Source organism: Apodemus sylvaticus, chromosome 1, assembly GCF_947179515.1.
Source record: "Apodemus sylvaticus chromosome 1, mApoSyl1.1, whole genome shotgun sequence".
Taxonomy (NCBI): domain Eukaryota; kingdom Metazoa; phylum Chordata; class Mammalia; order Rodentia; family Muridae; genus Apodemus; species Apodemus sylvaticus.
In genome coordinates this window covers 29234305-29249580 of record NC_067472.1, presented here as the reverse complement: position 1 = coordinate 29249580, position 15276 = coordinate 29234305, and the positions used below count along the sequence as shown (strand labels likewise).

The 15276-nt window shown below is 38.3% G+C and overlaps 1 protein-coding gene across 1 annotated transcript in view; it reads left to right on the top strand.

Moving 5' to 3' along the window:
- Positions 1-124: 124 nt before the first annotated feature.
- Pten (phosphatase and tensin homolog) overlaps positions 125-15276 on the top strand; it is a gene marked incomplete at its 5' end in the record, with an annotated part of 60994 nt that continues 45842 nt past the window's right edge. The window contains one exon of the mRNA XM_052172352.1: positions 125-803. Coding sequence (XP_052028312.1) covers positions 125-803 — 679 coding nt within the window. The remainder of the gene's footprint in view (positions 804-15276) is intronic.

The window sequence follows — 15276 nt, the reverse complement described above, 5'->3', positions numbered from 1 at the left end:
CGGCCGCGGCCCAGAGCCCCTCTCAGCGCCTGTGAGCAGCCGCGGGGGCAGCGCCCTCGGGGAGCCGGCCGGGCGGCGGCGGCGGCAGCGGCGGCGGGCATCGCCTCCTCGTCGTCTGTTCTAACCGGGCAGCCTCCGAGCAGCTTCGGAGAGAGACGGTGGAAGCCGTGGGCTCGGGCGGGAGCCGGCGCAGGCTCGGCGGCTGCACCTCCCGCTCCTGGAGCGGGGGGGAGAAGCGGCGGCGGCGGCCGCGGCTCCGGGGAGGGGGTCGGAGTCGCCTGTCACCATTGCCAGGGCTGGGAACGCCGGAGAGTTGCTCTCTCCCCTTCTCCTGCCTCCAACACGGCGGCGGCGGCGGCGGCACGTCCAGGGACCCGGGCCGGTGTTAAGCCTCCCGTCCGCCGCCGCCGCACCCCCCCTGGCCCGGGCTCCGGAGGCCGCCGGAGGAGGCAGCCGCTGCGAGGATTATCCGTCTTCTCCCCATTCCGCTGCCTCGGCTGCCAGGCCTCTGGCTGCTGAGGAGAAGCAGGCCCAGTCGCTGCAACCATCCAGCAGCCGCCGCAGCAGCCATTACCCGGCTGCGGTCCAGGGCCAAGCGGCAGCAGAGCGAGGGGCATCAGCGACCGCCAAGTCCAGAGCCATTTCCATCCTGCAGAAGAAGCCTCGCCACCAGCAGCTTCTGCCATCTCTCTCCTCCTTTTTCTTCAGCCACAGGCTCCCAGACATGACAGCCATCATCAAAGAGATCGTTAGCAGAAACAAAAGGAGATATCAAGAGGATGGATTCGACTTAGACTTGACCTGTATCCATTTCTGCGGCTGTTCCTCTTTGCTTTTCTGTCACTCTGATAACGTGGGAGTAGACGGATGCGAAAATTGCAGTAGTTGGGGTGACTGTAACGCTTAATACTGGTCGCATTTCTAGATCGTGTATATTGTGTCTCTTTCAGTGTATTCAACCTAGGGAGTGTTCGGCTAGACGGAACTCATGCCTGCTTGCAAGTGTCAAGGCACGGATTGGTTTCTTGTCGAGCTCTGTGGTCTCTTCTTAAAATCTATTGTCCGTTAATGCATGTAGTACTGTAGTACACTGGATTAGCGAGTTCGTCAATCCAGCCCTCTAAATGAACTAAAAAAAAAAAAGACGCTTTGGGTTGTGCATATTTCGATTAGATCGTGACTTAGGCCCTAGATCTAGGGTGTAGATCAGATTAAAATGAAAGTCCGTGCTGCACGTAGGCATATTGCCTCAGAATCTTGCAGTGATTGTTTTTAGTTTCCTGGGTTGCATTGGAAGATTTTTTTTTTTCCTGAAATGTGACTTGTGGACTGATTTGCATAACTTTATAAGCATAGTCATCTTCAGCATAGACGGTGCACATTTGAGGGTAGAAGTAGGGTTGTGTGTTTAAACTGAGGTAATTACAACTTTGGAGCTGCATTTCGAAGTTTTGTAGTTTTCAGATCAGTAGTGCCAGAATATGTACCACTGGAGCTTTTAGTAGAACTTTGTTAAATTAGACTTTGCTGATGAGGTGTGGGGTAGGATATGAAATTTGCATTTCGGTGGTATGCCCCATTCATTTGGCCTTGCCATACATGATAGAATGGAGATCGAGTAGTTTTTGATCCCAGACGATGATGTCTGTGTGAGTTCAGGGATGCTGTGTACGGCAAGTGACTGCAGAGATTAAACTCAGCTCTCACATGGAATTTAAGTAGTAGCCTGAATTGGGTGCTCATATTTTTTTGTTTCAGGTGCCCAGACCCGTTTTTTAGCTTGACTTGTGCAGACCGTCAAGTATAATTTAGCCAGCTAATATCCAGACATACTAGCGAGGATGGGTCAGTCACTGGCTCCAGATTGTAGGTATGCTAGCTCTTTGCACGCTGTAATTTACTGAGTCAGCTTGTTGAATAAGACAGAAACCCAAGAATTTTAACGGTGTATAGTTCTGATTGTCTAAAAGTTAGGCCTTTGTACTTCAAAAGTTCGTGGTTTAAAGCATTTATCTTTGCAGTTTCAGGTGTGGTACTGGTTATGATCAGGGGTAGGAAAGAGAGCCCTCCTTTTTTGCAGAGTGGGAAGTATTGACAGAAATTGAGAGCTTTGGGGAGGCCAGTGTGTAAGGTGTGTGAAAATACAAGTTGTAGGTCTGAAGTGACTGAGCCTTTAAATGATTGGGCCTTTGATACAACCCAAAATTTTGTTATGTGACTTGTGGCAGTGAACAGTATTTAGTTAAAATTATGGAATTTCATAATTGGTGATAAGGCATTTTTTGTAAAAGTTATTTTTTTAGTTAATATTAGTAGGTATTTTCTTAAGGTGGAAGGGCAGCAGCTACTTGTCTATACATGTCCTGCTAATAGATCATTATGGAGAGATTTATTTATTTATTTAAGACAATTTTTCATTTGAAAGAGGTTTGATGGATTGCATTAGTGGCATTATAAAATGCATAGCTAATTTTGATCGAATTTCTTGTTCTGAAATGAAGATGAAACTCACTGAAAAACTGGCTTCCCATATAGGCTAATTTTCTTTCAAGCTAAAAGTACAATTTGAAAGGAATCTTTAATTTTCGAGGTTGCATTAATTGAAAAGCTTCACTCAGGATGAACTTGACCCTTCAGAAAGATAATTGGAGAACATTCTGAGTTGTCACTTGCTTCAAGGCAGTTTTACTGTCGGTGTGAATTAATGTTAATAACCTTGATCTAGAAGGAATTAGGTATCTATTTAATTTGAAAAACAAAACCAAACCCACTCAAAGAAAAATCTAGAATGCCTGGTAGGCAGACTTCCTGTAGTGTCCAGAGTACACTTCTGCTCTGCCCTGCTTTGCTTTCCCCAAAGGACTTCAAGATTATTTTGTAATTTTTTTTTTTTTTTTTTGGTATGAGCAGTGACGTGATTGCAGTTCCTTATTTGATTTCAAAGTGCATGGGGTTCTGCACGTGCAGTTTGCGCGGCTTAGAAATCCAAACCTGTACTTTTAGTTATGGTGTGCATGGAAAGCAGTATCAAATAGTGCATCAAATGACTAATAACACTTAATTTCTAGAGCTGTGGTTTGATGGAGCCAAATGTTGACGTGAAAAGGAGCCAGTTGGGGAGAAGTCAGTGAAGACCTTGCTCTTCTGAGAGGTGTGCTCCCATTAGTGCTGAGAGGCCAGAGGGCTTGCTTGGGTCCTCATCAGGGTTTTCTGTGTTTGGGGGCAGGGATTAAAATGGTCATTGAAGATTTGTGCTGGGCCGTGTTGGCGATGAGGTTGGCCAAGTTAAATTCCATTTTGAAAGTAGTAAGTTGAATATCTTCATTTGCTGAAGACACAATTGAATTACTGTAGGAATTTGTTGGTTGGATATTATTCCCAACAGTCTGGAAAACAGACTGAGTGTGAGACAACACTCAGTTAATGTTTTTAAAGCACATGGAAGGTTCAGGCTTCTGGTACAGCAGTTTTGTTTGGTAGATATACTTTTCAAATACTGATCACAGGAGTATTAGTACCTTGTAAGGAGAATAGTGATTATTGATATTATCTGTTTTGCTAAAGGCAGGTGATTGTTGCAAGCAATTATGGTTTCTCCTTGTAAATGACTCTATAATCTTCATCTTGCCTTTTTCATAGTCATTTGTGTCTTTCCTGAATAACAGGACTAATATAAGTTGCAAATCTTCATTTTCCCTAAAACTTACTTAAGAGGAGTAAAGTGCGTCAAAAGGAGTAATTTTCAGTTATATAGAATAAAATAAAAGGAAAAGGAAATTTTATTACTGTCAATTTTAGAAGTTTACACAGCAACAGAGTGATGTAGACAGATTCCTTATAAAATATTAAGTAAAGATTAAATGATTCAAGTTAAATATGATGAATATAATCTGGTTAATTTTAGACAGATTTAGAAAGTAGAGATTCATGGCCTTTTTAATTTTATTTTAGTAACAGGAGAAAGGCAGATAGTGTATTTTCATTTTTGTATGGAACATTATATCTAATTTATCATAATTACATAAAATATCTACCTAAGTATTATGAAATAGCTTACCTTCTGGAAATGAATTCAATTCTTATTTTCAAGTGTTACAACATGAGATTTGTCTTTTTTTTCTGTTCATTTGTTTATAGCTTGACAGCATTTAAACAATTTTAAGCCACTTCTAAAATAGTCACTTTAATGACTTGATTAGAGAATTGTTCATTCAGGAAAAAGCAAAATTTGGACATTCATTTTAGTAAATATTGTTTTCAATATTTTATTTTGTGTCTCAGTAAGCTCCAAATGTAAGTAGCGTTTTTATATTGATAACTTAATTTTATATTGATAACTTATGTAAATTCAGAGTTGGCAAAGTTTAGAATCCTGAGTATGTAGGTTAGTATTTAATTTCTTTTTTGTTGTTGTTGTTTTTTGGTTTTTTTTGTTTTGTGTTTGTTTGTTTGTTTGTTTGTTTCTTCGGATTTGGTTTTTTCCGAGACGGGTTTCTCTGTATAGCCCTAGCTGTCCTGGAACTCACTCTGTAGACCAGGCTGGCCTCAAACTCAGAAATCTGCCTGCCTCTGCCTCCCAGAGTGCTGGAATTACAGGTGTGTGCCACCACCACCTGGTTAGTATTTAATTTCTGTGGGCCTATTCCATCTCAGAAGTATTCATTCCATGAGACAGTGTTAGTTATTAATACAGCTTAAGAAGTTTACTTGATCTTTTTGTTTTTTCATGACAAACTACTACTGGCTCATAAAACAGAAGTTTGACTGCACAGACAGAGCTGGTGGTTCCCCTTTCTTCCCTATAGATAAACTCGATTTTCAGAAACAGCATTGGAGAGTTGGTTTTGTGGTCCACTCTTTTGCAAAGTTACAGGATTTGTTCCAAAGATCATGATTTAGGTATGCCACTTTGTGTGCTTATATCAGAAGTGATTTCTATAAATTTTTGTAGTTGCTTTGAATCTGGTAGTTTTGAAACTGATGCAGTTGCTACTTGAGATATCAATAATGTTGACTACAGATGAAATAGCTTTGTGTTAGCAAGAATTTGCTGATCTTTTTTTTTTTTTTTTTTTTTTTTAATATGCCTCGCTACTGTTACCATAGCTTTCTTGGGTGCTTAATTCTGTGGGATGATGGTTCTCTGGTGCTGAAGGTATTGTCAGAGGTGAAGTTAGGATCCCGGGTTTGCTGTTTCACCTTTTCATTTTGTATTCTCTGCTCTGGTGGCAGAAGGGGCTCTAGAGCAGTTTCAGCTTCTAAAATGATTTATACTGGAACGAAAAGCGTGTTTCTTAGAGGAACGTTGTAACAGTTGGCATTAGGACCTGCACAGACATCTTTAGAGTACTAGACTTAATACTTGGTGGTGGTGGTAACTCTGGAGAGATAGGAACTGCAGTTGCACCCACTAATAACCTGTTGTGTGTGGTGTGGAAAAGCTTGTAAATTTCCTGTTTTGTGTAATTAGTCAAACAGTTATAATCAGAAAGCCAATGCTTAATACGAACAGTGACTCTTAACTTAAATATTTGAATTTTTATGTATATATGTATGTATGTGAGTATCAAGTTAACAAATTTACTATTCTGAAAATGGATTTTCCCCTTAGAGAACAGATTGCCTTGGAGGCCATTTTAAACCATGATTGAGTCTTTTAAATGACATTAAAATATGGTTGGTCTTAGCCACACTCCGAAGTCATAATTGCTTATCTTAGTTTTAGGCAGACAGGGTCCCTGTGCTATAATTTTGGCTCTGTCACGGAGCTGGATAACTCTATTCTATTTAATTTCTCTTATTAGTCTTATTTTACTTGAAATAAGGGAAGAATAATGTTACTCACTGCAAAAGTTTACCTAATACCAGCAAGGCAGAGGCAGGAGGCTATTGCTAAATCCTCGGCTGGCTGTCAGTGATTGCATAGTGAATTTGAGGTCGACCTGTTGTTCTACATTGTGAGTTCCAAGCCAGCTAAGGCTCCACAGTGAGACCTGTCTGAACAACCAACCACCAAATCACATAAATAATCCCTCTACCTTGGTACCTACCTCATTGTAAATACTTAAATCATAGCTACTGCTCTTAACAATTTCCCGTTATTCATGTTATCCTCATATTTTGTTTATGGGGTGAGTGGGGTTTGTTAATGTATTTGCTCAGTTTGAGACCTGAGCCATTTTAATTGACTAAAGCTATTACCTTTATTTTAAAATAGGGGAATTCTTTGATGTACTCTTGAGTGTAATATCTGATTTTGCCGTTCACTCCTAGTTGCTCAAAGCAATATTAATCATGTTCATCAAAAAGTTTGTTTTCAACTTTTAAGGGAACATGAAAACTTTCTTAGTTTTCATGCTCCCTTAACTTATCTATTGTAATATTAAATTTTCTTAGTATTCAATATAGATGAATACGAGTAGCATGACATTTATAATATGGGTGCTTATTGATACGATACATAGGCATATATGATCTATGACACAGTTATGATATATTTGTTCTTATGAAGCAGAGTCTCACCATGTAGCCCTGGCTTGTCTGGAACTTCTGACCATTCTAGGTCAATATCACAGTTCTTTTTCACAAAGATTTTCCTCATCACTAAAAATTAGGACTTCTAATGCATAAAGTAAAGGTATAGTAGCATTTCCTTTCTGCTCTGCCAGTTTGCATTCATTACAGCATATATATATACACATACATACATACATGTGTGTATATATATATGTATATACATACATGTGTGTATATATATATATGTATATATATACATATATATATGTATGTATGTACTCAATACAGTCTGCAGTGAACTACTATAAGAATTTAAAGTTAGTGTTAAACCTCGAATCTTGCCCCCCGTTTTCACATTGGGCCAAGAGTTTTAATATAACTAGAACTTTGAAATGGGAAGAAAAAGCTAAAAGCTTTTTTTCTTCCCATACTGTATTTAAAAATTACTCATTTATTTGGGATTGGGAGTGGGAGGAACGGGGCATAAGTGTGGAGGTGAAGAACAGCTTTCTGAAGTTATTCTCTCCTTCCTCCCTTTGACACTGGGAATGTCAGTCAGGTTGTTAGGGTAGCAGGAAGTGCCTTTCAGCCCACTGAGCCATCCTAGAAGAGCTCATGCTTTTTTATCAAGTGGAGGGAAGAATGGAGGAAACTTAAGGCCGGCCTACCTGCACGTGACAGGGAACAGTGCTTCCTTCCTGTGTGGCAACGGAGGGCTTTCATTTCCAGGGGGATTACTTCTTATTTACTTTGAAATGCAGAGTGGATGCTGCTCTAATTCTTCGTGACTTCGCTCTTGTGATTTTTATTTTATTTTTTTCTGCTGAGCTTTCCATGAGTAATTTAGCTGTGTTTTTTGTATAACACATTATAAAACTGAGTTGCATATCGTGATATCGGAACCAGTTTCTGTCTTTCTCTTCTGTCTGTGCTCATGTACTACGACAGGGGCATAGGTGTTATGTTATCAGAGCCCTGCAAGACTACTGACTTTTGTTTCTTTAAAAAGTAATAACATCATGTAAGTTTTCAGGCTGAAGAAGAATAATTTGTTTCCTTCCTTCCTTCTCTTCCTTCTCTTTGTCTTTTAGATGCAGACCTAAGTTTGTATGTTTGTTTTTGGACCTTTGAGCAGGATGTAATTACTCAAGTTTATGTAAGAGTATGAATTCTGCTTTGAAACAGGTTATCTCTTAATAAGATGTATTCCTAAAAGTTAATTATAAAAATCAGTATAGGTGTCTAACGTTAGAAGCAAATTTTTGCTTTGAAACAAATGCAGATTTTTTTCCATTAAGTTTTTTCTCTTTAAGAGACTTTTTTTTTAAAAAAAAGGTTTATTTATTTAATGTATATGAGTACATTGTAGCTGTCTTCAGACACAACAGAAGGGGACATCCGATTCCATTACAGATGGTTGTGAGCCACCATGTGGTTTCTGGGATCTGAATTCAGGACTTCTGGAAGAGCAGTCAGTACTCTTAACCACTGAGTCATCTCACCAGTCTGAGATTTGGTTTTTGAATGTTTATATTTCTCCCAATTAAATAGAATTAAAATTTTTTCTTTTACGTTTAGAACAAAGTTTGGGAAGATATTATTAAAGTTGTCTTTAGGTCTCTATATTACATTATCCTCTGTCAAGCAAACCTTAATGTGTTATATTCTGTGTGTGTGTATATGTGTGTGTAGTTTATAGGCTAGCAATCAACATTGGTGTCTCCTCTGTTGCTCTCTGTCTTGTTTTTTTGAGACAGGGTCTCACATCGAACCTGGACCTTGCCAATTTGGCATGACTGTCTTCTGTCTGTGCCCTCCAGTGCTGGGATTACAGGTATGCACAACGTACATGGGTGTGTACCACCATACATAGTTTTGGCATTAGTACTAGGACTCTGACCTTAGATCTTTGTGCTTGCATAGTAACGTGTTTTATCCACTGACCCATTCCCTCAGCTCCCATGCTATACTCAGTGAGCTAATAGTATTTACAGGTGCATTATATCAGTAGACATATATATTTATATGATATATGAGCCTAATGAAGGATATAGAATGCTTTGTTTTATAGACAAGGCACAGTGAATTAGGAAGGCAGCCTGATAGAATGCAAAGAACATAGCCTGGAATTAGCCAGGCCCTGGAATTAGATTACCACCCTAGTTTCCATCTTTCTAATTGGAGGTAAAGCTGTGACTTGTAGGTGTTTGCTTTTGTTGATCTGAACTTTTGGTAATATCTAGAAACATTTGGTGAACATGGTCATGCCTGAGGCGGCAGAAGGCTTGCCTGCATGGAGTGGGTTGAGGCTGTTGGGCTCTTAGACATCTGCAGGACCTGCTAGAGGAAGGGTCTGATATGTAGGTATAGCCTTAGATTGTGGACCCAAGGTCATCTGTTGCTAGATGGTAAGAGCTGGGCCCAACTAGGTTTTCTGACTATCGTGGGGCTTGTGATTCTTATAAGATTTTTGTCTACTAAAGATATCTCTAATAAGAGAAAAGATTTATTTGACCAGAACCTGTGTCTTTTAGCAGATTGTGGGAGTTTGACCCTCTGCTGTATCGCTGTTCTGAAGAGTATCACAGGGAATGAAGGTGGATGTGCAGTCAGGTGTTTTGCTTCTTGAGGCTGAGGCAGGATGATTGTTTTATGTTTGAGTTCTCTTGAGTTCTAGAGTCAGCTCAGACATGACTCAAAGGCTTTTTTTTCCCTGCGTTTGAACAGTTTTGTTTGTAATTGTTTAGGGAGTTACTTTGCTGCTAGTATCTTTAATGTTACTGTTGTTTAACTGCTTCTTTAGTCTTAGATCTTTTTTTAATATATTTTTTTTATTTTTTGGTATTTTTGGATTTGCTTTTTTCGAGACAGGGTTTCTCTGTATAGCCCTGGCTTTCCTGGAACTTACTCTGTAGACTAGGCTGGCCTGGAACTCAGAAATCTGCCACCACTGCCTGGCCCATTCACATTGTTTTCTAATTCTTGGTAAACTCAAAGAGGTGTCTCTTTCTTTTTGAATAATTTACATAGAGCTTCATAATTGAAATTATCAAAAATACATAATTACCTATAAACTAAAATTTCTCCATTTTTTTCTTACTGTTTTTTATGTAGTGGACTTAAAGTTTCAAATAGGGACAATTTTTATGATTCAGATTTTACCAAAACCAAAATCTAATAGAAACAAAAAAAGTAATTGAAATCTTAGAGCTTTGAAATACCTTCACCTGAAATTACTTCTAGGCAATCTATTGCACATTTAAGACTTTTTTTTTTTTTTTGATTTTTCAAGACAGGGTTTCTCTGTGTATCCCTGGCTGTCCTGGAACTCACTCTGTAGACCAGGCTGGCCTTGAACTCAGAAATCCACCTGCCTCTGCTTCCCAAGTGCTGGGATTAAAGGCATGCGCCACCACTGCCTGGTGCACATTTAATGCTTAATGTTTATATTACTTATGTGACATAGCACACACACATATCATGTTATATGTTACATATAATATATATTAAATATTTGAAATGAGTCTCTGTCTTCCTAGCCCATGCTGCCCTGGAACTTTTTTTAATCATCCTATTTTTCTAGCCTCTCAAGGGCTGTGGTTGTAGGTTTATATTACAATAACAGGCTCCAGATACTTTTTATATGTTAATTTCATTTATTTTGGAGTATTTTGCTGAGTTGAAATTAAAGTGGAATGGAAGTAATTTGAACAAACAATTTTCATTTTAAAGTGGGCATAGCTTTGTTGCTGTCTCTTTGAATCCAGGATAATTGGTTTGCCATGATATTACAATTGCATAGTTTGAATAATGTGGTTTATATTTCATCACATAGTTGTCTTGTATTTGTTGCACTATTAATTGATCAATGTGCACTGATAACTAGTACTAGCTTTTGGTGAAAAATCTGCATGTAGCAGTTTGTCAGATTTTATTTTTAAGTAAAATACTAAAAGAGAATCTTTAACCATATCAGCTAACCATTAATTCTTTATCAGTAAATTATATTAATATATTTTGCACAAACTATTTAAAACAAAGTGATAGAAACATAGTTTTTTATTTTATAAACAAAGTTACTACTAGGTGTGTTCTATGGCCTGTGACCTTAGCACCCTGGAGGTGTCCTCAAGGGAATCAGAAGTTCAGTTTCTCTTAGCCATGTAGTCAGTCAGTCGAAGCTCAGTCTGGACCAGAAGAGACCCTGCCTTAGAAAACTTACCAAACCAAGACAAAAAAACAAATTACTTGCTTATTTTTAAGTAAAATTCTTTCCCAAATAAAGTGAAACTTAAACTTTTGAAATTTTTCTACTAGGTGTAATGTTTTTGGGTCTTGGGTTCTAATAAAAATTCGTGGTGGCAAAAATATTTTGTTACTGTTTTCTTGTTGCCACCTGGGGATGGAAGACACAGGCCTGAGTCGCTTCTGTGGACTAGTTTGTAGGAATTTTGCATGAAGTAACAGTATACTAAAAACTGTGATGCATTTTCTTCTACATTATATTCAGTGGATCATATTGTGGCCATGATCACATGTGTTTGCTTGTTATTACTGCAAAGGTCACAGGTTGTGATGGTGTGTTGTCGAGATACCGAGGCCTGCCATCTGTCCTTCAAATGTAGGAAAAAGTTAAGATAATTTAGTGGTAGTAAGTGGTTTTGACACCTTTGTTTTTGGAATCATTTAATTATAAGTTTTTAAGACCTAAGATTAAGTTTTAGGCCTTTGTGAAAATGAAACTTGGGGTATGCTGTCATTTGTGCTAAACCACTAAGGGCCTGCTTCAGATCTGAAGGTGCCGCTCCAAGCCGGGCTCTGGCGCTCGCCTTTGTGCTCAAGCACAAGAGTGTGGCACTCTCACTGACATACTCAGTTACACAAAATGGTGGGCTTTTTAAACTAGGTTTTCTAACGCGTTATGTAAGAATCTGTAATACAAAACTCTTTAAAATGCCTCAATATGGCTCAATATAAAGCCTGATGAATTTTAGTTTTTTATTATATTTAGTTTTTTTTTTGATGTGCCAAGTAGTTATAAAAATGTTTGAAGTTTAAATATTTGAATTTGTCTTTTCAAACCCAGCTTTGTGCCTGTGGTCTGTAGGTTTTTAATGTAAGCTTCTTGTCAGGTTAATGTCTGGGAGGAAGGAGGTTTTGTTAGTATAGTTTCTGAACTTTTTTTTTCTTCTTTTTACTTGCTTATTTACTTTATTTATATTATTGTTTTTTCATGTAGTTATTTATTTATCCACTTTACATGCGTGGGTGCGGTGCCTGACAAAAAAGGTGGCTGGAGAGACAGCCGTGGGTGCTGGGAACCCAACTCCTATATTTTATGGTTGTGAGCCTAGCCTTTAACGGCTGAGCCATCTCTCCAGCCCGTTTCTGAACTTTGACTAGAATGATTTTGACTTTCCTTGATCAAGACTAAACTACAGGCTGTGATTGCATAGGAGGCAGTGTGTGCATACATGACCCTTCTCATGTCACATGCAGCTTTTGCCCAAAATACTAAGTGTAGAAATCGTTTCCCATTCTGCTTACTTCATATTTGGATAGCAGGGAGTGTTGAAGGGATTCCTGTCTCATTATTTTTATTTTTATTGCTTCTGTTTAACTGCTATTTTTGTCTTTTGTGTATTAAGCTTTCTCTCTGTGTGTCTCCCCCTTTTTCTGTTCGGGCCTCACTGAGTAGTTCTAGTTGGTCTGAACCTCACAAGACTCCGACTGCCTTTTCCTCCTGGGGTTAAAGGATGCCACTACACCTTGACAAACCTTGTATATTTCAGTATTTTATTTATCAGTTGAAAACGTTGACTTTCTTCTTCATTTTTTTTTAATTTTAGCCTTTTTTCCTAAGGTTTTAAAATACATTCTTTGAACATAAAGATTACAAATTACAAAGGTGCTTTCTTCTACAGTGCCAGTAATTATTTTCTTATAAAAATTGTACCCCTCCAGTATATTTCTTTAAAATGTAGTTTATTTAAATATATACCAAAGAATCATTCCTTTCTTTTTTTTTTTCAAATATTTTTGTATTTTATATGTATGAGTGCTCTGTTTGCATGTATGCCTGCATGACAGAAGAGGGCTTCAGGTCTGATGGATGTGAACCACCATGTGGTTGCTGGGAATTGAACTCAGGACCTCTGGAAGAGCAGCCAGTGTTCTTAACTGCTGAGCTATGTTCCCAGCCCCGAAGACTTGTTCTTACTTTCCATCTGTCAATACAGTTAAAATGTTAATAGAAAAGTTTCATATTCTAAAGTGAATTTTGACTAGCATATTTTTAAATATAGTTTCAGAGTTCAGGGAATAATTTTATAATTCAAAGTTGATTATAATGATTTAAATGTTTTCAGTGGGAATAGGAATCCTTTTACAATATTAAAACAGGGCAATTATAAAATCATCAATATGCCTCCTTACTGTAAGGAGTGACAGTATATATGTCTTCATGATTTAAAATCTACATAATTAATTCTGGTTCATTTTATTTTTCTTCAGTCCAAAACAGTTCATTGGGGCACATTTATTTATACCACTTGCAAAAGAAACTAAGTCATTTCCAGATTATTTCTAGGCTGGTAATATAGGGTAAAGAAATTATTTATTTCATGTACTATTATACTAAAGTCATATGTAAAGTGAGCTAATTCAGCCCACACATTTGGAGTTTTTCTGTTTTAAACAGTTTCAAAGACTTTGAAGGGTAAATTTTGATTGTTAAAAGCAACTAAAATTTTTGCAGGTTTGGCTAAATTGGAGAATGGTCCACTGTCAAGGACACATTGTTTTAGGACCCTGAATCTCTGCATTCTCAGTGTTTAACTTGCAAAGGCATTGCAGGTGAATTTTTATTTATTTATTTATTTTTAAATTTTTCAAGATGCAGCTACTGCTAAGTGAATTGGCTTTGTTCTCGAGTTACTGGTCCATTCTTCGGGCACAATTGTTATAAGTTAGAAACTTTAATGTCTTTCATATGATAGTAAAGTAGCTAAAACTTAGTGTTTTGTTTTGTTTCTAAGCTGCCTATTGCAGGAGTAACTTAGAAATCTAGCATCAGATATAAAGATGAGAGCATTGGGGATATCTCTTAGAACTTTATGCTAATGTTGGTTCAATTACAGCTTTAATTTTTATCATTCTGTTGACAATTTGGAGTTTGTGTTTGCCTTAGTTCTCATAAAACTGTTAATATGCCTAATATATGTTGGGCTTCTGCACTTTTGAAGGCTGTTAGAGAACTGGTATTCATATTCTGTCATTAGTAGTCAATCTTAGATGGTTTTTTTAGTGGCAAGAAAACCAATGAGACACATTGTGCGTGGATGTGTGGATGTTTGATACTTGGATGTAGTTTAACTGCAGTGGAGCTCTGAAAAAGGAAACCAGACTTTACATATTTTCCAGAGACCTAGGAAGAAGAAACTATATAAACTCATTAGAAATTAGAAGTTTTAGGGGCTCACATATATAGGTTTGAGCAGTTGTAGGTATATTATTATTAACTTCTAGGAAGAAAAACTTGGTGGAAAACTAGTAGGGATGACTAGTAAGCAAGCCATCAGCTCTATGTGCAAAGCTGGTGTTCTGTATCAAACGGAAATATTCCATGGTTAGAGTAGGGTCTGCTACCTCCTAAACATTTATGTAGTCCACATTCCATCCATTCATTCACCTACCCACCCACCCACCTACCCTACCCACCCACCTACCCTACCTACCTACTTACCTACCTGTTTATTAAGACAGAGTTTATCTATATAGATTTGGCTGTCCTGAAATTCACTCTCTACAACAGAGAAAACTGCCTGTCTCTGTCTCCAGAGTTCTATGATTAAAGGTGGAAGCCAGCACCCCCTGGTGTTTACTCTTGTTGTTTTAAAGCCCCTTTAGTCCTCTGTTTTTCTATGCTCCCTTTTCCTCCTCCTCTTCCCCTTTCCTTCCCCTTCCCTCCACTTCCCTCCACTCTTTTTCCTCCCTCTTTTTGTCTCCTTCCCTCTCTTTCTTCTTCCCCCCTTTCTTTCTTAAGCATTTTTTTTTGTAATATGTAACATGCAAGCTTTCAGCGTCACTGGTTGAAAGCACTCCAGAAATGGTAAATGTAGGTATGTTAGGTAGGTCTTGATGTCTGCTGACCTGACAGGACAGGCCATGATGAGGATTTTTCCCTGCAGTTCCCTTGTTCTCGACTATGACTCCATTTATGTAATATGCCTGAGTAAACTGAAGTACTTGCCAGGCATCCTTTAACCTGTGTCTGTTTTATGTAAATCCCATTCTTTCTGTGTGTCTTTATGAGCACTGGCCTCCTGTTCCTGGATAGATTTCTGTCTCTCCTCCAGTTCTCTGCTTAAACCGTTCTAGCCACTTTATGTATATCTTTTCTAATATAAATTTTATTTTTTATGTGTATAAGTGTTATGCCTGTAAATGTCTCTTCCTCATATGCACGTCTGGTATTCACTTTGATATGGGTGCAGGGAACCAAACCCGATGCTCTTTCTGCAAGAGCAGCAAGGATGTTTAACTGCTGGGTCATCTCTCCTGTGTTTTCTTCTGTCACCAGTGTATGGCAGTGCTCCTGTGAGCGCTATCCAGCATAGGACTCACTTGGTGATGCCTTCTACATACTTCCACAGATCCCTCATGGCTTGCTTGAAAAAGCAATATTAGCAGTTCCCAAGTGTACCAGCTCACAGACTTCCATGAAAATCATAAGCAATCATGTGCTCTTAAAAACAAAAA